Source organism: Taeniopygia guttata, chromosome 3, assembly GCF_048771995.1.
Source record: "Taeniopygia guttata chromosome 3, bTaeGut7.mat, whole genome shotgun sequence".
In the NCBI taxonomy this organism is placed as follows: Eukaryota; Metazoa; Chordata; class Aves; order Passeriformes; family Estrildidae; genus Taeniopygia; species Taeniopygia guttata.
In genome coordinates this window covers 22005474-22029968 of record NC_133027.1, presented here as the reverse complement: position 1 = coordinate 22029968, position 24495 = coordinate 22005474, and the positions used below count along the sequence as shown (strand labels likewise).

Genomic DNA, 24495 nt, shown 5'->3' with positions numbered 1-24495 from the left:
GCTTCTTAAACCAGACTGGAAAATAGACCTTGTCCCTGTAATCCTTCACTTTCATAATAACAAACTCTTGCTACTGCATTAAATGTCACACCAAAAAAAAATCAGAAATGGTCACTTTTTCATGTATAATTTCCATGTATGACACCTAGATACACTAAAGAAGAGGGACAGTACTTCCTAGAAGTTCAAAGAATTCAGCTGTTGGCTTAAAATAGTCAGCAATTTCTATATAAGTCATTGAAAATACTGAACAATTCTCCACTCAAAATTTTTCAATGTAAATGAGAATGTGATAAAGGTTTTACTTCTGATGAAGCCTTAGTAAATGCACATGCATCCAGATTTTGACAGAACCAGAAACAGTTTAGGGGGAGCTTATAAAATTTACGCAAGGAGAGTACGGCAAAAGGTTGATATTTATTGGTAGAGTGCTACTCTGACATTTAAGTTGTTTTCTGTTATGCCTGCTTACTTACTTGTGCTCCTGTCTTATCCCTGGGAGAAATGCTAAAAAATAAAGTGAACTCTGTATACTATTAACTATGTCACATCATGCTGCTTAAAATATGTTACAACCTGATTGGCACAGAAACACATTTTGTTCTCTTTGGGAGCACTTATACCCAGAACAATGAAAATTCACAGCCCCAGCTTCTTGGGAACCAAGAAATCAGCTCTAAATATGGCTTTATATTGGAGTTCAGCTGCAGCATTACAAGCTATGGCAGAACATCTTAATTCACAGACAAGGTGATTTATAATGGGACAGTATTTAAAACAAGGGCAGATCTTGCTCAGATTGAAATAATTCAAGTCGAGGATCAAATTACCTGTAAAGATAGAAATTATTCTTTAGAAATCATTCCAAGGTGCGAACATAAGGAGACATGCCCTGACTTTACCTAAAGCACAGACAAATAAAGTGCAGATTCACAATCACAGCAAATGAGTACACAGTATAAAGAAAACACAGCTTTGAAAAAGTTACTATCTTACAGAACACAGCTGGCTGCCAGATTTAAGGAGAAAATGACGATGAGGAACAAGTGACTTCTCTAGGCCTGGAAGATGCCAAGACACAGAGTGAGCTGCAGGGGGTGAACAAGAAGAGAGACGAGAGAAAGCCCACAGGAAAACAGCCAGGGATGGGAGCAGGGATACAGCTCTGCGAACAGGGAGAGCTGCGTGGCTGTAGGGCTCTGCCGAGCAGCCTTGCAGCAGCACTGCACCTTTGGGACTGCTGCAGCCAGAGCCGCTGTAACGCGAGTGGACGGCTCCATCTAGAGGCAAATATCCCCCGAGCTGGGGAATTGGCATCGCTGCCACTGAAATACCTTTCTCCACAAGTCAAAATCCACTCAAAATAGCACTCCGAGTTGCTGTTCTCTTGGCAGGGATGTCCAGCAGGAGGGAGCGACCTCCATCCACCTCACCTTCTGCAAAGGCTGAGCAGCTGAAAATAAAGCCAAGCTTTCCCTGAAATCCACCTCTCAGCTTGAATGGTCTCCCATACTACCCTGCCAGATTGATGCAGCATGCATAAAATGACACAGATTGAAGGCTTCTGTGGCATTCTGATGGCAAGAATTCTGATGGCTCCCATAGGCAAAGGGTTCCTGCACTCCTTTACTACTTGTGTCTCATAAGAAATAGAGAGTATGTCTCACAAATATCTTGATAAGCACATTTATATTCAGTATCAAACAGAGCACCAGTAGTTAATATGAAGTTAAAGAAATGTTTCAAAAAATAATGAGATTATTAAAAAGAATTTATAATTTTTTGTGTTGCAAAGGCCTTCTCTGTTGAAAAAAGATGAAGCTATTCTTTTCTGTCCATCAGTAAATATCTGCAACCATGTATTAACACTGATAAAGAACCTAGGAGCATCAAATCACACACTTTAAAAATTATAAGCAAGTCTAACTTCATCCTCTCTATTGCTACGTTCTGGACTCTGTGCCAGGCTATTCTCATGGAAAAGTTTCCATGAGTTTCTTCTGCACTGATCAAGAAATACAAAAAAAAAAAAAAAAAAAAAAAAGAAAAAAAAAAAAAGCCTTTGAGTAGATGTCTCTGAAAGCCCTTTTCTCCCAGTCACAGGTCAAAACATGTATTGCAATGTAATTTTACAAGCTTAACTCCACTGTACACTACTGTATGCCTAAAAGGGCTTTTTCAAATAGGCAGCAACCAGTTATATGAATATGATTCTTCTCATTCACTGCTTTCAGGCTTGTGGGGTATGTATCACCAAATCTGCACTTTTTATAAATCGGTATGTTTATATTCAGACAGGCTGTGTATCTGAGCAACAGCACAGCAAGGAGCAACTGTTGTCTATGCATTACATTTTCCCTGATTACTCATTTATTATACAATAGTGTCCTAAATTTTACCCATTACTTTCTTCTGGTGTTTGTTAGTGAGGAAGAAAATTTGGATTCAAACTAGTTTACTTTTGCCATTATGATTATTCTCCAAGTTAGGTATAAGTAGTTAAGATTAAAAGTGGTGAGCTGATTATTCTAAGCAAGATACATTGGAGAATGAGGGGAGAGAAAAAAAAATATGCTGCTTTTCTTATAAAAAATAATTGTAAAAATGTCTGCTCATTTCTTAACCTATTAATTTTCTGTGTTTTACTCATTTTAGATGTATTTTTGCAATACGAATAAAAATCTAAATGGACAAATGCAAAAGCAATATATTTTACAGTTCTAGGTTAGATTTTGGGTTTCTTTTAAGAACATATATTTAATAAAGCATTCATTGCTGAAACTAAAACTAGCAAACTACACAGTAATTTCTTCCCTGACTTCTGCCTGCTTTAGGAATTCAGATCCAGTTTGCTGTTACTCAAAACAAAATTACTTGCAGGTATGACTCATATCTTTGTGGTAGCAAAGACTATAAGATGTATGCCTATTTATGTAGCACATGCATAATAGCCCATTGGAAGTCCTTTAAGGTCTCTTCTAAGAGAAGTGCAAGAGCATGGATGGAGAAAAAGCTCACTGGAGTTGAAGGAGAACCCCAGTGGACCCTCATATATGTTTGCAAACACATATACATACAATGGCTCTGATTATGTACCAACATCAATGGGAAGAGTTGAATATCAATCAAAAGGAAACATCAGAGCTAACCTCCAAGAGGCTCTAGTGAGTAGCAATGACTTACACTCAAAGACATTCCCACCTTGCAAGCTCAGCTTCATCCCTTGGCTTCAGACCCAGAACAGTCCAGCCCTCAAACAAGTCCTGCCTCTTTGCGGTGTTTGGCTTTGCAGTGTCCAGCACTGATTTAAATCAATGTCTCAAAGATATTGGTGGCCAAAGAAACACTCAATTACTGTGCCTGCGAAACATATGCCACAATCCCCAGCTTTACTGATGTGGTCCAAAACTGAAGAAAATATAGGTGAGAGATGGACCTCAGACTTTCATTATTGCAGTAAGTTTTTGAAAGCAGTCTGTTTATGAAAACATGAATTTATCTAAATGGATAAAAGAGAAGAAAAGCTTAAGTCAAGATACAGTGCTTAGAAAGGTGAAAAAAATATGGAGGGAAAAGTAGCATGCTGAGAAGGATGGAGAAGAGGGCCTGTTATGGTACGTGTTAAAGACGTGGATAGGGAAGAAATATTTCACAAAAATTTAACATAGACCTCTCTGTGTCAGGAACACATATGACACAAAAAATTGTAACTTTTTTTTGTATTTGGAATGCTTAGCCCTCTCTTGCTCTACCTGAAAATGGTAAAATACATGAGCAGTGACTTCCGGTGACTGAGCTACACAAGTATCCATGGGTGTGATGACAAACTTCAAATGTCGAAAACGGAACAAGATTGAGACTATTTCAGTCATTGTAGATCAATGTTCCTGGTCTAAATTAGTCAGCTGCCTGTTATGCAAGATCATCCTCCCTGCTAGTCATTCTCACAGGGTATTTACAGAACACTGTATGGGAATGGTGAGAATCTGAGTGAAGGTACTACCAGGAGGAGGCTATTTAAAAAAGAATGTACTGCATACATTTTCAGGCAGACATTTAAGTAGACATTTCTGTAAAGCATTTGCTTTTCCTCTTGGCATTATATATGCACACATACATACATGTATACACACATACATACATGTATAAACACACACACCATGTTTTCATGTCATTGCAGGTAATGTGTGAAGGAAGGCATACATAAATGTGTTTTAAATCTTTCTAGAACATGAAATACTTCTGCTGCTTCTGGGAAGCACAAGCTTATTTGGAAATAGCTTTAAAAATGCAGCCTTTGGAGAAAAGTATTTCACAAATCAAAGTGATTCTCTCAAAGCTTATTTGCCATGATAGCATTTACTAGAGTAGGAGGAAAAGGAAAATTTTGTTTTATATCACCCCAGTGAATTCAAATTTTCCCTTTTCTGGATGTCTGACTCAGTGTCCTGAGCTAGATGTAAAACATCTTGTTAAAAGGATCCCAACCAAATGCACATAAAATATTTCACCACAATCATCTGCTGCTCTTCTTCTTTTCTATCTTACACTTATTTCCTTACCCTCACCGATTGGGGTTGCAATATAGTTGCATATGTACAAGATAATTTCTGACTGTTTAACTAATGCTAAAAGACTTCTCTTTGGAAAAATACAGAACAAGTGAAGTGATCATAAGGTGGACTAGCTCAAAAAAAAAAAAAAAAAACCAAAACCAAACAACTAATTGAATACCCTTCTGCTGTTTGCATCATATAACAGGATTGCTCTATGCCTGTGTTATCTCAATAACTTTTCTATGCATACAGTCGTAATGAAAGTGGGGGGGGGGGGGGGGGAAAGGAAGTCAAGTAATGTTTCAATTTTTAACTATTATTTTTACTGTATGTTTTCATTTCTATTTCTTAGGGGGTATAGTATATGAATTAAAAGAAGCCTGATTCATTTTGTTAACACAGAATACAACATGATCTATACTAATTCAGGGTCCATCTTATATGCTAAAGCTGGAGATAAAGACCCAGAATTGTTGAATCAAGCCAAGAGTTAGGCTACTTTTTTTGATAAATTGCACTTTTTCAATAGCACTTGAGCAAAAATGCAGGAGCTTCAGCAAAGCCCGCCAAAGTCCAAATGGACTGTCTGATGATTTGGCACAACTTGAGATAATTCTGAAAGCAAGTACAGCCAAATTAGTACTTTCATTCAGTTAAAATGAAATGGACTATAGTATAAATAGATCAAACTTGGGCCCAGATCCTGCAATTCACTATGCAGGCAGACTGTCAAGTGCAGAATCAGCACTTTGGTGAGCAGAAACCTAATGAGGAAAAGCTCTAAAATGCAGAAAGAATTATTAGAAGAAAAGCTACTTAAATCCACCACATAACCAGAAATATTTGCTAAATACCACAGATACTAATAAATGTGTTGAGTACTTAGAACCTGTTAATCATTCTTTAAATGTAGTAAAAATAATTTCATGCAACAATGTGTCAAGCCAGTTTGGAAAAAGTGCTAAAAAAACCTTGATGACTGTGTTTATCTACAGCAGAGCAAGTGTATAATCAGTATTAACCAGCCCAAGAAGCAATGCACTACCTGAGCACAACACAAGTGACACAGATTTCAGGAGATTAAAAAGGAGAGAGAAGGAGCGAAAGGTTAAACATACAAATCCCACATAGAAAGCAGTCTTTAAATGCTGGGCTTTTTTGAGAATTTCAGCCTACAGTGCAGTTCCTCTGTTTCATGTTTGCTCCAAATTAAAAATAAATAAATAAATAAAGATTAGCAGATTAGTAGTCTTAAAGAACCAGTTTTAAAGAGAATTCTATTCACATTAACACAAAAGATTGCATCATGTTATATAAATAACACCATATACTGTGACACAAAGATCTGCTACGAAAGTCAGAAATTCGATAGACAGAAATGCTGTGAAAAATCTGCAGCCCTGAACACCAAGGAGAAAAATGAAACAAAGGAAACAGAACATGTTTCTAGACACTTTTTAGATAAAAATAAATACGAATAATAAAGGAACAACAACAACAGAAAGTCTTACCATGATGTTTGCACAACTGTGTGTCTGTAGCCCATGCTATAAATGTGGATACCTTCTATTTCCATCATCTCAGCCCCTCTAGTGGTCAGTACCTGAAGATCTTCCCTTCAGGAGGGACACGATCTATCCATATGTACCATTTGCTGTTGCTCTAGTATCTTGACAGATATTCTTTTCTTAATCCTGTAATTTTTTCTGGAGATATAACTTGTCACTTTTTATTAGCATCTTTGTCAGTGCTGCTGCTTCGTGCATACATTTAATTGCTAAGCAACAAAGAGTAAGCTCTGCACAGCACATTCGATTACTGCATTCCCTGTGCCATGCATTGTTACTAATGCACTTATATAATAAGAAATATTTTTTTAAAAAAAGATAAAATATTTATTTGTGTTTCCATAGCATCTAGAAGCCACAATCTGAAATCAGGCTCCATCATGCTAGCCACAAGGAAGAGAGCTAACAGCTGAAAGAAGATGAAGGCAAGTGGACTGATAGAAAGTGCACAGAAGTTAAAAACAGAGGTGAGTTTCAGTGTTTCCATAGATGAATAGGCTAAGTCTAAAGCTCAGAGGTGACTACCCACCTAGTTAGTCATAATTCTCAGACATTAGGGAAAAATTGCTGTGGCTAAAATACTTGAAGCTTTTGCAAGTGTTGTGGCCTCAAGGTAAGAAGTATTACCAGTTTTCAGCAATTTATCAGTTTGGAAGAGATACATCTGCATTTTATCAAGAATACTCTCTCTTCCTTTTTCTCTTTAAGTTGTAGAAAAAAACAAGGCAGGCAGTATTTTGTCACCAAGAGTTACATGTCACTGTCTGCTCTTCATATCGAAATGTATATTTGCCCCTCTCATTGAAGACTCTGTTTCCAAAACCTGAGTTAGACATTAACAAGGATTACTTGAGTCTATCACAAAAGGGACTACAACTCCATCTTTCCTTTGTTGAAGTGCAGCAATGTTCCCCAAAGTGTTCTGTTTACACCTGAGATGTATAAGGACAGTGGTCCCTCTTTCCTCTTGGTGTGATTACCTGCTATTTTGCAATCAGTACTGCATTTCTTAGTGCCATATCTGCAATGTTCAGCATGAACATTGAAACTAAACCATGACTGTACAGGTATACAAACTTGCACATCCACATACAACCACTTTTATTTCTGCAGTTAGATTCAGGAATTGAGACTGACCCTGTCTGCGTCTCTTTGGCATATACTATTAGCCCCAAGGATCAAGAGGAGTGCTAGGAAGGAGGTAGTTGCTTTTTAATTATGAGCAGTCATGTGCACAGTCCTGCCCAATAGCATTAGTATTTCCTCTGGGTTCAAATACTTTTGCAAAGAAACTAGAAATCCCCAATAGCTAATGTGTCCTGTCACTTTTGGTGGGAATGAAACAAGGGTTGTAGTTGTGCTCTGGGCACAACATCCTTTATATTCACATGGGAAGACCAGGCTGAAGTTCCAAATGAATCACAGCAGGAGACTACAAAGAGCATTATCAAATTCCAAAACTAATCAAGTACATCAGTACTTAATCATATAAAGTGCTTCTGCATTAAGCTACTCAACACATTAATTACTTAACCCCTCAAATATCATTGTGAATATAAGTTTTTTATTGCTATTTCATAGGAGCGCAGATGGATCCTTGGAGAGGCTATATATTTCCATGAAATACAGAATCAAATCTTTCACATACAGACCTTGCTGGAAAGCCTAGGTAAGGACAGCTCTGACAACTCCTGCTCAAGCAGAGCATTTTTAGTTCAGAATCATGGACTACTCTGATTTGGAAGGGACCCACAAGGATCATCAAGTCCAGCTTTTAAGTGGATGGCCCATACAGGGATTGAACTCACAACCTTGGTGTTATTAGCACCAGGCTCTGACTTACTGAGCTAATCCCAGTTCAAATCACATAGCATCTTGAACCAGAATAGATGCTGGAGAACCAGCTGTTAATTGGGAGACCCTGTTATTGCCTCCTGGGTCATTTTGGGAGAAAAATACAGAACAAAATTACAGACTTTCTAGCTACTAGAAAGAGCTTAGTGATTGTCTTATGATCCAGTGTCCTACAGTTCCTCACACTAATAATTCAACGGAAGGTAGCACAGAAAAGAAGCCTCACATCACTTGGTTTCTAAGATAGAAAATTTAAAAACCCATCAACTGAGGTAAATTATTGTCATATTACCTTGTACTTGTGTACTGATAACAGTAAGAATTTAATCTTTTTTACCTACCATATAACTTACTAGCACTGACAAACTACTACATGAATAGGTGTGCTTCTACATTTCTCAACACATAGCTTATTTTGGGATCCTCACATTGAACATTAATAGTTTCCTCTGCTTAGCTCAGGATAGACCGGAATGACCTTTTTTGATGGGATTTTCCCTAAACATCAGTCTGAACACCAAATATGTCTGTGCCTAGCATAGCCTTCTTGAATTCATTGACACAAACTCATAAAAATTTTCTGGGTTCAACCCTTAGTAATGACTCCAGTGTGACTGTGAAGCATTAGGCACATAACACAGTCTCTAAAAGTGAGCTGCAGTGACAACATGTACAATACAGCCAACAGGGAGGGAAGAGAAAGGCTATATATGACCATCTCAATGGTCACACACTTTACAGTACAGAGTTCAAATGAATGCTTTGTTATTCCTCCATATCTATAATTGCTTTTGAATGTGTCCAAAGAAGAATTCCAGTCATAATCTGTTTGGCTTCAAGGAGGAAAGTATACAGCTTATGTGCATGTAAGTACACAGGTCCTCAGTAACAAGACTATGTTTACTAACTCATTTAATTTTTGGTCAGCCCTGAATTGGTCACAAAGCTGGACTAGGTGATCATTGGAGGTCCCTCCCATTGGAGGTCCCTTTAATTTTTTTAATTAAAATTAAATTAATTTTAATTCCAATTAAAATAATTTATTCTTCTGTTCCATTCCATTCCATTCCATTCCATTCCATTCCATTCCATTCCATTCCATTCCATTCCATACCATAGTGTTGGGCACACCAGCCACAGACCCCAGAGTCAGGCAGGGTGGTGCCTTGTCTAGCTGGGGGATGGACATCACAGCAGCTATGGACTAATGGCATTTGAAAAGGGATTTTTTTTTCCCTCTACAGAGCCCCATTAAAGTGCATATCTACTTACAGTAAAAACTAAAAGGATAGTAAGCCTGCACTTTTCAGACTCTTAGCATTCTTTTATCAAAAAAGCATTCACTGCAGCAGTGGCCTTTGTTCATGCTTCCCAAATCATGAAGATTAATGGGGTCACCCTTCAATGAGGTGGCAAGACAAGCCTTACTTGACTCAGAAAACAATTTTTTTCTTTCTGAAAATAATAAAACTGGATAGATTTCTCTCTATTAGAAAGGTATTTTTCAGAGACTGGATCCATCTTACATAGACCACCAGAAACAGGATAATCTTCAGCCAGTACTAAGCTAAATATATATGTATCCCTAACTCAAAACAACTTTAAAGATGTGTCACAGAAGACTGAGTCCAAGCCAAAATAGAACTGTGTATTGAAAAGATATTTTCAAAAGGTGTGTGTATAAAAGGCTCAAAGATATTTCTCTGTTCAGGAAACAAAGCTTGCATTTTGGTTGTTTTTTTTTTTTTAATTAAAAGAGAGATCATTAGAAAGAAACAAAAACTAAACTTTCACTGACAACGTAAGGAGTACCCATGTGGTCCTTCCTCAGTTGCAGTGCTTTAGACACACCTAACATCAACAGTTTCCAAGTTTTTTTCTGAGTTATTATTTTCATTTCTTCCATATCTGCAATTTTTGTTTGTCTTTAACCCAACCTTCTAATGTATTACCAGTGTGCCCACCACTGTGAGGAGGGAATTTTATCCAGCAGCCAGCTAAGGAGCTGAGAAGTAGCTGTGAGCTTTATTGTTGCAATATTAATAATTTAAACCTTCTATAAAACAGTTTGTTAGTGATGGGCATGAGGGAGCAAAACACGATACGGCTTTCTGCAATTTAGTGCCTCACAGTGATGAACAGTAGAGCACATCTCGAAGCACTTGTCTCCAAATCAATGCTTCCTTGCTTGTAAGGCAGAGGCAGGGAATATTTTATTCACAAGATTTCAGAAATGGCTAAATGCAGCTCAAATGACAAAATTTGAACCTGATAGAATCTGTTAAGATTTATACATATGAGAAAAAGGGATCTTCAGTTTCTAAAGTAGTGGGGTGTATTCAATCTCTACTGTATTCTAATTTTACTATCCTTATAGTAACTGAAAAATCCTTCTCAATTCCAGACATTTCCATCCATTCAGAATGGGGTGGAAGTGGGAGACATCCCACAAAATCTGCATCAATAATATGGGAGTGAGGGGACACCATTAAAATTCTAAGAATTATTCAAATCTTAGATTAATACCTCTCTGCATGGAGGCAACAAATATTTTATGCAATTTTATGATTCTGTAGAAAGAGCTTTTTGATATGTGAGAGCTTTTTGTTAGTGAAAGAGGCCTTTGTCTGCTGGTTTCATTTGCTTATGGTAACCGGAACAAAATACCAAAGCAGAAAAATATTAATTTTCAGTGGTCTTTAATAACATAGATGTATTTGCACATCCAGGACCAAACTGAAAGGCTCCCATCTACACATCTCAGAGGAAAAAGGATGGGAACATGTAAGTGTTTAACACTGTTTTGAAAGTGGAACTCTATTCTCTGTAGCTGTTGCCATCTACCAGCTCTTATGTTCATCCCAGATACTTGTTAAGTTTGCTTATGTCTTTGTTTAGTCAAAATTAGTTCTGCAGGGGATAAAAGACAGGAGACCTGTTGGAGAAAAAGTAATAATTTGGAACTTTCAGATGGTGAAAATCATACTGATTTTCTTTGGAGAAAATACTCACTAGGTTGAAGAATGTCATCACTCATTTTCTAAAATAATGAAGGCATGGAATGAGGTGTACTTTGATTTCCCAATTATAATAAAAGTGGGAATAGATTTTACTGTATGTAATGTGAAGAAGAAAACAGTGGTGTTCTACTGGCATGCAAAGAAAGTGTATCTGAAATATTGTTGTATTATATACAACAGAAAACTAGGTATAGCAGAACTATGCAATATTCTGCCCTTCACCAGCACTGGTAAACATTAAATATTTTCATAAATGGAACAATGGCATCCATTATGTCATATCAGAATACATATGCTTCATAATTAACATTATTAGAAGAGAAAAAGTCTGTTCTGTAAAAGCAGAGCAGTTAAGTGATGCTCATAATCCCTAACATGCAGTCCATTAACCTCAGAAATTTTAAGTAGCTTCATAGTCATCCATGGCATTTCAGATTTCTCACAGCTTCAAATCTGTAGGCAGCTTCACAAGCTTTTTGTAAAGTTTTTCATGACTAGGACATCTGTAAAATTCCCTCCAGACCTTTATTCAATTCATCTTGTGTTAAGCAGTCAGTAATTGACATATCTGAATAAGGATAAAGGTACATCACTAAAAACACACTCTACTGAACACAGTATCTTTTTTTAAAGACTTAATGGTAATTTTGCATGCTGTAAGATATTGAAAACATTCTGTTTCTTAATCTTACCTTTTTCTTCCCATTTCAATGTGAGTTTTTGATGAGCAGCATTCCCAGACAAGACTCATAGTAAGGAGTCAAAATAATCAGATACAAATCTTCTGTCTTTTAAAAACTCATCCACCATTCAAAATAGGTGTCCTCGCTACTTACGTGAAATAAATTATTTATTTTAGAGTCACATGAAAAATTGCAACACTGCCTAACACGTTACTTAGAGACAACTGACAAATTTTCTTCCTGGATGTGTACTTGGAAAATGTGAAAGGTAGAAGCAGGATGCTAAATTTTGGCATAGTGGTTTTTTTTTAATTTCTTTACTCCACAGAAGGAGGAAATTGGTGAACCTTTATTAATTCTGATCTCATTAAACTGGCCTTCTTTTCCTAGAAGAACTTGATTTAGGACTCAACTGCAATAGTAATAACAGTTTAAAACTACCCCTCACAAATGTACTTGTAGTCCTGACTCCTTGACAAAAGTACTTTTGTATTTCCTATATGGATATATGAGATGGGCCTAGCTGAAGGATGAGGATTATGTTAGAGGAATTCAGAGATCTGCACCTAGAGAAGAGGATGTTATCTCTTCCTCTCTGACTGGCAGCATTAAATAATGTTGCACTACATAATGTAAGATAGTATGAAAAAGATATATGGATACTCAGTTCATGTTAATATCTAAAACAGAGATGCAAAAATATACTGGATATTATATCTCAGGGCATCTGTTCGGCTGTTTTAGTACTAGAGGAGAAGAAACAATATATTCACCTTCTCAGAAGTCAAATCCTACCTATCTAACTTGAAATTCACCTTGTGTGATGATTTAGAGCTAGATTTAGAGCTTCCAAATGGCACATGGGTGGACAGCTTTAGCTAATTGGGATTATCCATAAAAAGACACATGTATGAGGTACTGCTCTGGGGTTTTGAATCTAAGGCTTCAATTTTTAAAGAATATCTGTGTTTTCAGTCTTATGAGCAGGGGGAAAAAATATTAACCAGATTCTCTAATTCTGAATATTAGGGAATCCCTAATTCTAAATCTGAATATTAGGGAAAGATAGTTGCTTTAGATCATGTGTTGTGCTGCACAACTAAATTTGAAAAACTCAAACAAAATTTTCAGTGTCTCATTGGTATCAGGGTAGCTCTGATTTCCTAACACCTGTTGACCACAGGCAGCAATCATACTGAATGGCTTAGTGCGCTTCAATACTGCCCTGCCAAACCCTTCTACGCCAGCACAAAACTTCTTTTGGCCTGAAAGATTTTCTACTCTACATACTGGCCCTAGTTTCAGTTCACTTTTTGGCAGAGCAGTGCCCTAAGTCTCCAGGGATTTCCAGAAAAGGCCCCTCTGGAAGCAGATCAGCTGCTGCGTCCCCGGCAGCGCGCAGAGCCCATGGAACCCCAGAAGGCCGGGAGAAGGCTGCGGCACCCCCTCCGCTTCCTGCAGCTCCCACAGCCTCAGCTCCGCTCCACAGCCCACGGGCACACTCTGACTCACAGCTCACAACGTAACAGCTCCATCTGCAAGAGGGTTCCTTCCCTGCAAGCATGGGAGATGACTCTCTGACTAGGGAAAAAAAGGCAGAATGTGGCATTCATCTGAAGAATGATGCTGTACCAATGTCCCACATCCTCAGTCAGCTCCAGGGTTGATTCAAGCTTGTCCAAATGGGGGGTGGAAATTCATATTTGCTTGACATGCAAGAGAAAACACTTCAAATTATTGACGAATAACATACATAAAAACTTTTTTTTTTTTTTTATGCTTACCAGTGCTGTCTATGAGTCACTTTTTTTCCCCCAAAGAGAACTGTAAACTAACTAAACACTAAATATATGTTTGGTAACACAGAATATCCAAATTTTTTAGACACACTTTATAAAGGTCATGTTCTGTAATATCACACTGATCACCACCTGATTAAATTGCCTACTGCTCCAAATTTAATGAGAGACTGAAAAGTCTCAATGGTAATTGGGATAGATGATCCTTTAAAGAGAGAAAGTGAGTGGGTGGCTAGTTGAAGCACAGAAGAATGCTTATTAATGCGGAGGTGTAAGAAGTCCTTCCTGAGAAAAAACAATTAAAAACTATTTTATTTGGAAAACACTGAACTTTTAATTGTGTTGCTTCACTAGAATCCTGGACACAGTATCAATTCTCTAACACATGGGAAAAGAAAAATGAACAAAAAATCCAACAACCAATAATCCAGCAGTCTGTCCTCTGCCTACAATTGCATACTATATGGTAAATTTAATTAATTCAAAATTTTTAGTATAAAATTTGTTATTATTTTCAGGAACTCTCTAAATGATTGTCTTGCTAAATGAGTGTCTTGCTCTTTTTTTCTCTAGAAGTTTTTTATTCCAAACAAAGCCATTGACAGGAAATCCAAGTACACAAAAAGATATAAAGACAAAAATACTAAAAACTATCTGACTGACAATTACAGAACTACTACATTAAGAAGGGAATAATTTAATCTTAATTAATATAATGTCCCTTAAAAACACTAAGTATTCTTTATGCTCTTGTAGTAAGATTATTGAAATGTTTTATTGGGCATTTGAAATGGCACTACAGTAAACTGCTGTTAAATATATCACTCCGATGTTCATCAGGAACACTGTGATAAAGAGGAAGTTCTTATAAAAATGACTCTATTTTTAAAATCATAATTAGATCTTTTTCTGCCTAAAAGATTGGGTCAATTTCAAACAAGTATTTTTTAAAGGAAATCAATTAACTACATTACATAAAAGATCAAGCAAGGCAATTGTAATAGATATTCTGGGGTCATAATCAACAGAATTATGGATATTTTGTCTTTAAGTCTTCAATTCTACTCATATTTTACTCTGACTGAAAAATGCATATCAAAATTCCAGACTTTTTTTGAAGTTAAAATGTGCCATGAAAACAATATTTAAGTTTACATATATATTTAAATTTAAAAAAAAAAAAAAGGAAGCACTTAAGACCCTGCTTCAAAAATATCATTGAAAACTGGCAATTCAATGGTTCTGAATTAAAGGGAAAAAAATAACATAAGAAAAATCTTGTAACTCTGTTTTAGTTCTGTGAAATGACTAGTCCAGCTTTCAGGAGCTATAAGTCCCAGACAGGAGGATTGCACGAGTCCTCCAGCATAAAAGCTCTTTCAGAAGCTATATTTGGTGTTCCTTGTGCCTGCAGCATTTCAAAATACAGATGAATTGTGGTTCAAGACCGGGGTTAAAATCTGTCCTCAAACATATGACTACAGTTTGTTCCTCAGTTGAAAGGTTGACTTGTTTTCTAGTTCCCAATTTTCTTTCAGAGCAGGTATTTTATTTAGAGCCATATCTGGCTTGGTGAAAAGGACAAACATAAACTGCTTCGTATAAAATCTCTGACAAGATACTTGGGAGAGTGGCAAAATGTACAAAACAACAGCAAACTCAAGCTATAAGCAGCAGAAAAGATTGAAGCATGAGCAACCACCAGCATGAGCAACCTGGCCTCTTCCCAAGCTGCCAGGAGAAATAAACTTGAGTAAAAACTTATTTCCTTTTTAAAGAGAAGGCAATTGTTGGTTCAGGCAATTCCCACCAGGTCTATTGTTATTTACAATGGAGGCAGACATCACTCTTGGCTCTTGCTCAAGGAGAACGGGGAGAGGGGGAGAGCTCCAACAACTTTCAGAAGAGGCGTAACTCTTCACAGCACATTCTTGGGTGCAATGAGAAGGGACTTCATTACTAATTATTGCTTATTAGTGATATTGCACTTTAAGTTATCACAGAAGGAGTTCAGGTTAGAAAGTGCACTATCACTTTGAAAATCTTCTGACTTACCTTTCCATGAAGAGACTGAAGTCCTGTTGCCTAAATCACAAATCAGAATTACGTCTCTCTAGCCCAATGGTGTTAGCCTACCTCCACAGGCTTAGAGAAGACACCCCAGTTCCTGATAAGAGGTCTGCTTTACCCTCAGACTGAGAAATTTCATGCAGAAAGGCTACCCTGGCACTAGCTGTCCCCATCATGTCCTGTGATAGGTACAAGAGAAACAGGAGAACAAGATCTGGGCGGGTGAGAGGGTCACAGAGTTGGCATAACCTGTGTGGGAACTACATCCATCAATAATTCAAGTTAACCCTTCAGCTCTTCTAACTTCAGCAAGGGTCACGTAGCACTTGCTCCCTGGTCAGCCTTGTGTGCCCATGCACATGAGGTAAGGTAGTGAGATGGCACCAGCTGGGGGCTTCTTCTGATGCCTGGAACATGTCATTGCCTCACTCCAACAAAAAGGAAGCACACTAGATTAAATATCCCTTTACATCACCATATGCTCTTGCCAGGTGGGGGGTTTGAACTTATTTGAATGTGGTTATGTAACTATGACTGAACTGATTCTGAGGTAGAGGAAGTTTGGAGAGGTGCCTCCTTCCTCTCCCTTAGGTATGGGATAGTGAAGAGCAGCCATGGCAGAGGCAGCTTTTTCCCTTTAAATCTCTCCTCATTTTCAGAATTTAAGGAAAAATAAAAATCTACCAATGTTTCGGCTGTAATTGATTTTTCAAGCCTATATTTACCAGATGGCTTTCAATTCTGGGAGATAAAGGGAAGGAAAAAAATGAAAGGATAGTAAAAAGAGAAGAAGAAGAGATACTGTAAAAGCTAGCTTAAATGCTTGAGTCATAATATTTCTAAGACTGTTTTCATTGCCCAGATTCCAGCGGCATTATAGGATCACCATTTAGCAATCAAGTCTGCAAATCACTGTTTTGGAGAAAGACACTCCTAGACAGAATACAGAGAGAGAAGAAGCAGGCAAGAGCAAGACAGTTACAATTACTAAACTAGACAGTGATTATTTAATCTCTAAAGAGAAAGCATATTTTATTATTCACTCTGTCTAAACTCTGTTCTGTAAGCCTGGTTCTTTTATACATTGAAGACTGCATTACTGAAGTAATAACATTTACATTAAACTCATAGTTCCTATGTCACAAAGCTTAAGAATGCCAAGTAGATAAATCCAAACAAACCTAATTTCACATTTCATGATAGGGAGACTCAGGAATAATAAAGCATGACAACATAACAGAGGAAAGAAAAACAAAAAAGAAATCCCTGCATCATGTTTGGTTTCATTTTATTCTCCGAGAGGTACACATTGCAATTAATTGTGCAGCCTATATACTAAACATGAAATTTTAATCTGGAAATCCTTTTCAGTTAACTGATTACTGTCAAGAATCTGCTAGTCACAGAACTTGTTTCTTCTTGATCCACCTTAACAAAACTGAATATTAATGCACAATAAAAATAGTACTCTTTGCATGCAAAACTTATGTGTTTCACTGAAGACACCTCCACTTCCTCCTACCAAACAGCTGTGTACAATTGTATATTCAAAAAAATTTTATTTAATACTAGAGCACCAAAGAATAGCTGAGGTAAAAGGAAGTCTTTTTGTCAAATGCCTTGTTTAGTAAAGACACTTGCATGTATTTTTATTTTATTTACAAATTTTAAAGCTGGTATCATATTACATAACTTATTCCAGATCAGAATTACTTTACAATTAAGCTATCATCTCAATGAATCTTTAAAGAACTTATGGCACTTTCTACTCCATCTATTGGTGAAATATATAGAAGCGACAGAAGAAGTCTGACTAGGTAAGTATGCATTATGGATAGACATACAAACCTGCTATTAATCAACTATTCATGAGCATAACATGCTCATAAACACCCGGAGCAGTGGCACATTGAGAAGTGCATTGAGAAGTCCAAAATAGGAATAGTAAATCTCCAAATTTATATATAAGCTAAGAGCAATATCTAAAAGTATCTATCTTGCTGGTAGTTGGTGCACCAAATAAAGTATGTAGTGTCTTGCTATGTGCAAACACATGTCTGAAATGCAAGGCTTCTGATAGTTTTGCTATGGAGAAAACCTACCTGATGGTGATGTATCTCTTGTCTCAATGTCCTAAGTTTAAGCCACAAGCTCATGCTGATGTCTTGATCTATTTCAGCCTAATGGGGATTTGTGAAAGATGGAATTCACCAAATCAAGGTAATTTCAGTGCTACAATGGGTGATTCTGGAATGATTTATTTCAGGACAGCTTTTACATACAGCACAAATTGCAACTTCTTAGTGGTGTTCTGAAGAGCCTCCTTTCTGGGAGGACCTACAATGACCAGAAATGCAGAACCAGCACCAATTTTCTTTCATACTGTAGGAAGTTAATGCATGATGACCAAGTGGTATTCTAAGAAGTTTGATCCATTTTTACTAATAAAGTATTCTTTGTAATCAAGAGCTTCCTTTAGATTGTGCCCTGGGACTTCTCTTGGCTTAATGTCCTGTTTGTTATGCAGTATCCTGAGATAATCATAATTTGTCTGTATAGAACTAAAGAAAACAAATAGTATTTTTCAATTTCTTATTTAAAAAAGTATTTGGTTCCAAAGCTCAAGGAAAAGGTGGCTGAAAGCTCTACAGTGATTTCTAAAGCCCTTGCATCACTGAGAAGTGGCAGAATTGAGTAATTTCCCCTTGGACCACTACAGTGGTCATCATGCTTCAGCAAGGGGCTCACAATGACCCAAACGTCTCCATTCAATGCAGACAGCAGTCAGGCTCTCCGGGCAAGCACTGCCCAAAATGACACAGAAGGTAGGTCAGGTTGGGGCTTGCACCTGACATTTACACACAGCAAAGGAAGAGGCAGAGATGAGGGTAGAAAGAATCTGTATGTATTTTTTAAAGAAAAAGAGTCAACAAGATTCCCATGGATTGGATAGAAATGGAACATTGTGCTGTTAGCCAGCAAGCAGATAAAGTTGCATGGAACCCAAGAAAAAAAAGAGTCTGTTGGAAATACTTTTTTACCTGACAATTGCACAGGAAGATGGTAAACCTCATATGAGGACTACTCCTAAAAGGAAGCTGTAGGTTAGTCCACAAAGACTTCCCACATACTGGTGTTTCCCAGGGCTCAGTGTTGGGGACAGCCCTTTTTAATGCCTTTATCAATGAGCTGGACATGGGATTGATGCTTCCTCAGCCAGTTTGCAGATCACACCAAGTTGGGTGGGAGTGTTGATCTGCTGGAGAGTAAGAAAGCTCTGTAGAGGGACCTGGACAGGCTGGATCAATGGGCTGAGGCCAGTTTTATGAGGTTCAACCAGAACAAGGGCCAGGTTCTGCCCTCATGTCACAGTGGATCCCTGTGGTGCTGCAGGCTGCAGGCAGTGGCTGGAAAGCTGCCCGGTGGAAAAGAAGCTGGGGCTGCTGGTTGACAGCAGCTGAACATGAGCCAGCTGTGCCCAGGTGGCCAGGAAGGCCAATGGCATCCTGGCCCAAATCAGCAATAGTGTGGCAGCAGGAGCTGGACAGGGATTTTCCCCCTGTACTCAGCACTGGTGAGGCCACACCTCGAATCCGGTATTTACTGTGTTTAGTTTTGGGCCCCTCACTACAAGAAAGACACTGAGAGGCTGGAGCAAGTCCAGAGGGGACAATGGAGCCAGTGGAGGGTCAGGAGCAGAAGTTTGATGGAGAGCAGCTGAGGGAGCTGTGATTATTCAGTCTGGAGAACAGGAGGTTCAAAGGAGACCTCATTGCTCTCTAAAGCTGCCTGAAAGGAAGGTGCAGTGAGATGGGGGTCAGTCTCTTTTCCTGACTAGCAAACAGTAGGATGAGAGGAGACGGCCTCAAGTTGCAACAGGAAGGGATATAAGGAAAAATTTCTTCACCAAAAGGGTTCTCAAACATTGAAACAGGCTTCTCAGAGAAGTGGTGGAATCACTGTCCCTGAAGATATTTAAAACATGTGTAGATATGGTGCATAGGTTGGTGGTTAATGGTGGACTTGGCAGCACGGGGTTAATGATGGGTCTTGATCAGATCTTAGAGGTCTTTTCCAACTGAAATGATTCTGTGATTCTTTTTTTTTATAAGGGAAGCATTGCTTGAACTAGTAGGCATGAAAAATAATTTCTCCTTATTTTAGAACTTAGGTTCCCAAACGTGCTCATCAAATGTCATGAAGGGCACCTTTTTTTTTTTTTCAAGAACAAGCAATAGAATAAATGTTATTAGGCAAAATATCTATATATTACTGTCCTCTGGTGGGAGTGGTGGGAGAAACTGAACTACAGCTAAACATCAAAGTCCCAGTCCCTAAAGTTCATTTAACAACCTGATTTTCAAGATGCTCACTTATATCAGTTATATATAATTTTCTGATGATGGATGTTCAATTTACCTGAGTATAGATATGCTATTTATAACATCACTGTACCTTTGCTCTCCATGGGGCTTCTACTTTGCAATGGGCCACATAAAGGAGAATGCCTTCTTCTGCACCACTGATACCCATCCAGATCTCCTTGCAGAGGCTTCCCCAGTCCAGCTGCATACAAATGGGTGCAAAGGGGTAAAGTAGCTACAGATCTAATAAGACTCAAAGTAAAACTTCAGCCTCTCTTGCTCAGAGTCTGTCCCCTTTTTTTTTACTTCTACTTTCAGGTTATTGCAAACACGGGAATAAATAATGTTTGCTGCCTCTGTATTTTTCCGTTTTTTTAAAAACCATGCTGTAATTAAATTGAGACTTCTCCAGAAGTCTCCACAAAAATCAGATTATAAGAGACACATTAATTGAAAATATTAAAGTAAGAATATTAAAATACCTTTTTCTTCAGTCTTCAAGTTTTCACTGAAAGAAATTTGCATTTGCTATTTTCCTGACATGTTTTTTATTCATATATCCAACAGGACAGATTAAAGTTTAATTATTTCCATTCACCTTGCAATATTCAAAATTAAGGTGCTGTTATGAAGAGTGTGTATGGAACCTTAATGGAAATAACAATAATATTTCTTTCTTTTTCTTCTATTTCCATGTAGCAGAAAATTAATACTACAGACAAAAAGAAAAAGTTTCTTACTAACATTTCATTGGAAGATTTTTGCATTTGACAGAAATTAGAAAAAAAATTATTTTCTGTTTGTATCCTTATTAAAAATAATAACCTAATTTAATTTCTGTGAATTATAATCTACATGTACATAAATTGCAAAGAGGAAACTGTTCATACACTAAAAAGCTAAAATGCTGTATGCAAGTTTTTTCTCCACACAAAAGTATCTTATTGTAACTCCATAGTTTTGTATTTGAGGTCAAAAATACTGGCCATAGGTGATCTTGGAAATATTTCACAACGTCCTCCATGTCAAAAAGATCAGAGAGCCACAGAGCTGCCCAGTGGGAACAAAACCAGTTCAGCTAACTCAGATGTCACTAGTCTAGGTGACATGGTTATAATCTTCCCTCTTACAGCAACAAATCTATGAATGGAAGAATTACTGTTTATATGCAATTTTGTTATTTTCCTTAAAGCACAGAGGTAGCTAAACATAGCCCCAATATAAAATGTGTATTCCTGTTTTAATTAGGTTCATTTGGAAGAAGCTGAGAACAAGCTGGCAGAATTTGGCCTCTCTGGAGGACAAATAACAGCAACCACTCAGGCATGGGACACCCCTGCTTTGGCAGGACAGTGGCAGGATCTAACCATTCCCAGTACTGCTAGTTTATCCCAGCTATTCTCATGATGCTGCTAGTGCATTACTACTGTTTCTTATTAACATTTAAGTAAATTTCTCCTGGGAGCAACTTGTGAGACCCTGTACATGTTTTTCATCAGAATACAAGATGTGCATGATTCAGTATCTGTACCCTTTTCAAATCCCGCATTCCCACCAGCCCCAGCAGAGGCACTATCACTGTGCCAAGATGCAAAGAACACAAAAAGTGGTTGACTGAAGAAAATGGCCAAGGATCAGTACAGAAAACATGGCTTGAAAAAAGTTACAAATCGAAAAAGGCCTTTAGAGCATCTATATAGAGTAGGTATCTGTTAGCTTTCTTTGCCTTTTTAAAGATTAAGTACAAAGACTTCTTTGTAAACATGAAGACATCAGATGTGTGTGAGACCGGTGAGAAGGAAAAATTTTAGGGTATATGAGCTTCTTGGTCATATATTAAAAATTTTCTTGAGAAACTCAAATGCCCATATATAAGCAATGTTTATTATCATTATTATTAGTAGTAGTAGTAGTACTAGTATATAAGATTGCCAAGAGGTTGCGACCTGTTCTTCCAGGCACTAGGTTTTCTACACAAATATACAACTTTTTAAACAGCCTTTCTAGCACAAAGTGAGCATGAAGGCAAGACTATATATATAATTTACTGCCTTGACCCAAACATTTGAAGCTAAGTTTTGCTTTGGCTGGCTCAGATTACCACTCAGAAATGTTTCTTTTAAAAAGTGTCCTCTCAGTAATAACAGTCAAGCTAAAAACTGGGTTCAAAGTATTTCTTGTTTCCAGGGAACACCAGTGTTCAGTGCAATGGTAGAGACCAGTGTTGAGTTCAGAGGTAGCGACTCAAACTTCCTCAGCAAGGAGTGAACCAGGAGTGAGGAGCCTGAGGAAGAAGGGCAGAAGAGGAAGTAAATAGCACCAAAATGAAGAACCAGAGCTGTGACAGGTTGGAAATGAGACAGAAAGGATGAACCTGATCATCATCAGGAATTTAGGAAACTCAGCATTATTCTTCTACTTTCATAGCAAGAACTTCTGAATCCAGTTCATAGACAGAACTGTTGTTATTCAGCCCAGACCCACAGGTCATTCAAAGTCCTCCCCAATATCCCTTTTCTGTACACAAAGGCCTGTGCCACATCAACACTGGCAAAACATTTGCTTACTGTGAGGGTAACACGCACAACCTGGCCACGCAATTCTCTGGAGAACTCTCTTTCCTCTAAAATAAGAATGGCTGCATCCAAGAGCTGCTGGTGGGTTCTGTTCTTAGCCTCAGCTACCATTTGTCCTTGTCTAGGAATTGTCTGAGACACAGATAATTTTGGCCCCAAGCAAAAACTACAGTGGAAAAAACCCTCTATATTAAGAATTCAACATCATGGAAAACATTAAAATCTGTGGATTGGAAAATAACAGTATCTCTGGATCTGTTGATGATATTATGTTTGCACCACATGTTTTTGTTTGCTAGTACAGAAATAGCCTAGGTCCTATAGCCTGATTGAAAACATACCTGTAATTTCTAATTTAAAAGGGGGAAAAAAGGAAAAGAGAATGGAAAAAGAAATGGGAAAGTAAGAAAAAGGAAGGAGAAGAGAAGAGCTCAGAGAAGCAACCAGAAAAACGAATCAACACAAAATCTGTATTAAAAAAATGCACTAGGCAGTGGAACCTGTGTGCATTCTAAGATGAAGAGCTCCTCTCAAATTGTTGGGAGGGACACAAATATCTGGCTACTGGCCCTGTAAAACCAAAAATTCCTGAAGTTTTGCAATTCTCCATCAAATAAAATACCTTTCAGTGTAAAACACATTGTTATTTGGACTTAAATCTGAGAGACATGACATGAAGAGATAAATCATAAAGTGAGTAATGTCTGAAAAGAAACTTATCTCTTTACTTTAAATAGATCTTTGTCAATACCTAACACTGCAGATCTCAGAGTGCTGGAAGCTGGAAGCTCATGCAGTGTTGCTGAGAGGCAGCTCTGCACCCCAATATCTGACCACTTGGTTTTTGTGGCTTTACAGTGGGACTTGTAGCTGCACAACTGGGAGACAGTTGTAGACATTAAATAGACATTAAAAGTGAGTTTTATTCTGGATTGGTTCTTTGCTCTCCTTTTCTATGTGCTTGCACAGATGTTTCCATGACCTTAACAGTGGGAGAATGTAGGATCATCAGCCGAGCTCAGGACTGTCTCTTCCCATGTTGGCATTGACATAAATCACTTTAGGAGCACGTGGCCAAGCAGCCAATCCCCTCTCAACAGTGCCCTTGTGGAGGCAGCTCTGGCAATGTCAGCCCATGTTTGTGATGGTACATTTGTAGAAATATTAATAAGAGTAACCAGAAGTTCCAGAAAACATTTTGGAGATACTACAGTACAAAGAAAAACAATACTTAAATCTCTCTCTTGCTTAATTGCTCATTTTTGGATTCTAATATCACTGCTGAAGTAAGATATTATCACAGGCCAGAATTAGTACAATGGGAGATTAAGTTATGACTGAACATAAGTAATTCAAAATACACCCTGCTTTCAGATTACCCCCAAAAAGGGGATTGCAGCCCCAAATTGCCTTCCTCTTGCCGACTCAGCCTACATATAGAGATAGCTCAGTTTGGCTCTATTCTCCAAAAGGGCAATTTCTTACTGCTTGTAGTGTTCTGCAGCACAGTTCACAGCTAATTACTGCACCATCAGTTCCCAAAACGTTCCAGATCCATCTTACCCATTCTTTTCACCAGCTATTGTCAGGAGCTTTACATATTTGAGAGCATAATATTTCTTTGCTTACTATTTGTTTTTATTATTATTGTTCCATTATAATCTCATTATAGCCTTCTCCAGTTTCAATTATTGTATTTATTTTTTCTGAGTCACTGTAATTACTTTTAGTTTTTAATAATATTTAAAATTTTCACTCTCCAAAGCACAAATTATTATTCCCATTATAAAATTAAGTTAAAAGATTGTCAATAGTCTTGGTTTGTACTAGTCTTGGATCAATCTTTTTGCCATGCATGATACAACAACCCTGCCTTGCCAATGCCTCCAGCCTACAAAGGTAGATTCCCTTTTAAACAGGCTAATCAGAATATTAGAACTCATTGGAAAATTGGTATTCATCTTTGTGTGGGAGAGAAATGTTTTACAAAATCTTTAAAACCTAG

At 37.7% G+C, this 24495-nt stretch overlaps 1 protein-coding gene across 35 annotated transcripts in view; it reads right to left on the bottom strand.

Annotated features, from left to right (window-relative positions):
- Positions 1–24495, bottom strand: part of DLGAP2 (DLG associated protein 2) — a 447444-nt gene that overhangs the window by 327819 nt on the left and 95130 nt on the right. For 5 of the 35 annotated variants that reach the window (XM_072926414.1, XM_072926410.1, XM_072926413.1 and 2 more), the window contains exon 1: positions 6068–8039. The exons of 13 other annotated variants lie outside the window; for them this stretch is intronic. Coding sequence is in view for 9 of the 22 variants with exons in the window: in XM_072926391.1 (XP_072782492.1) it covers positions 6068–6070 (3 nt within the window). In the remaining 13 variants the exon portion in view is untranslated. Of the gene's footprint in view, positions 1–6067; positions 8179–24495 lie in introns of those variants that run through there. 17 more of the 35 variants (XM_072926402.1, XM_030267292.4, XM_072926403.1 and 14 more) reach the window with 11 other exon arrangements.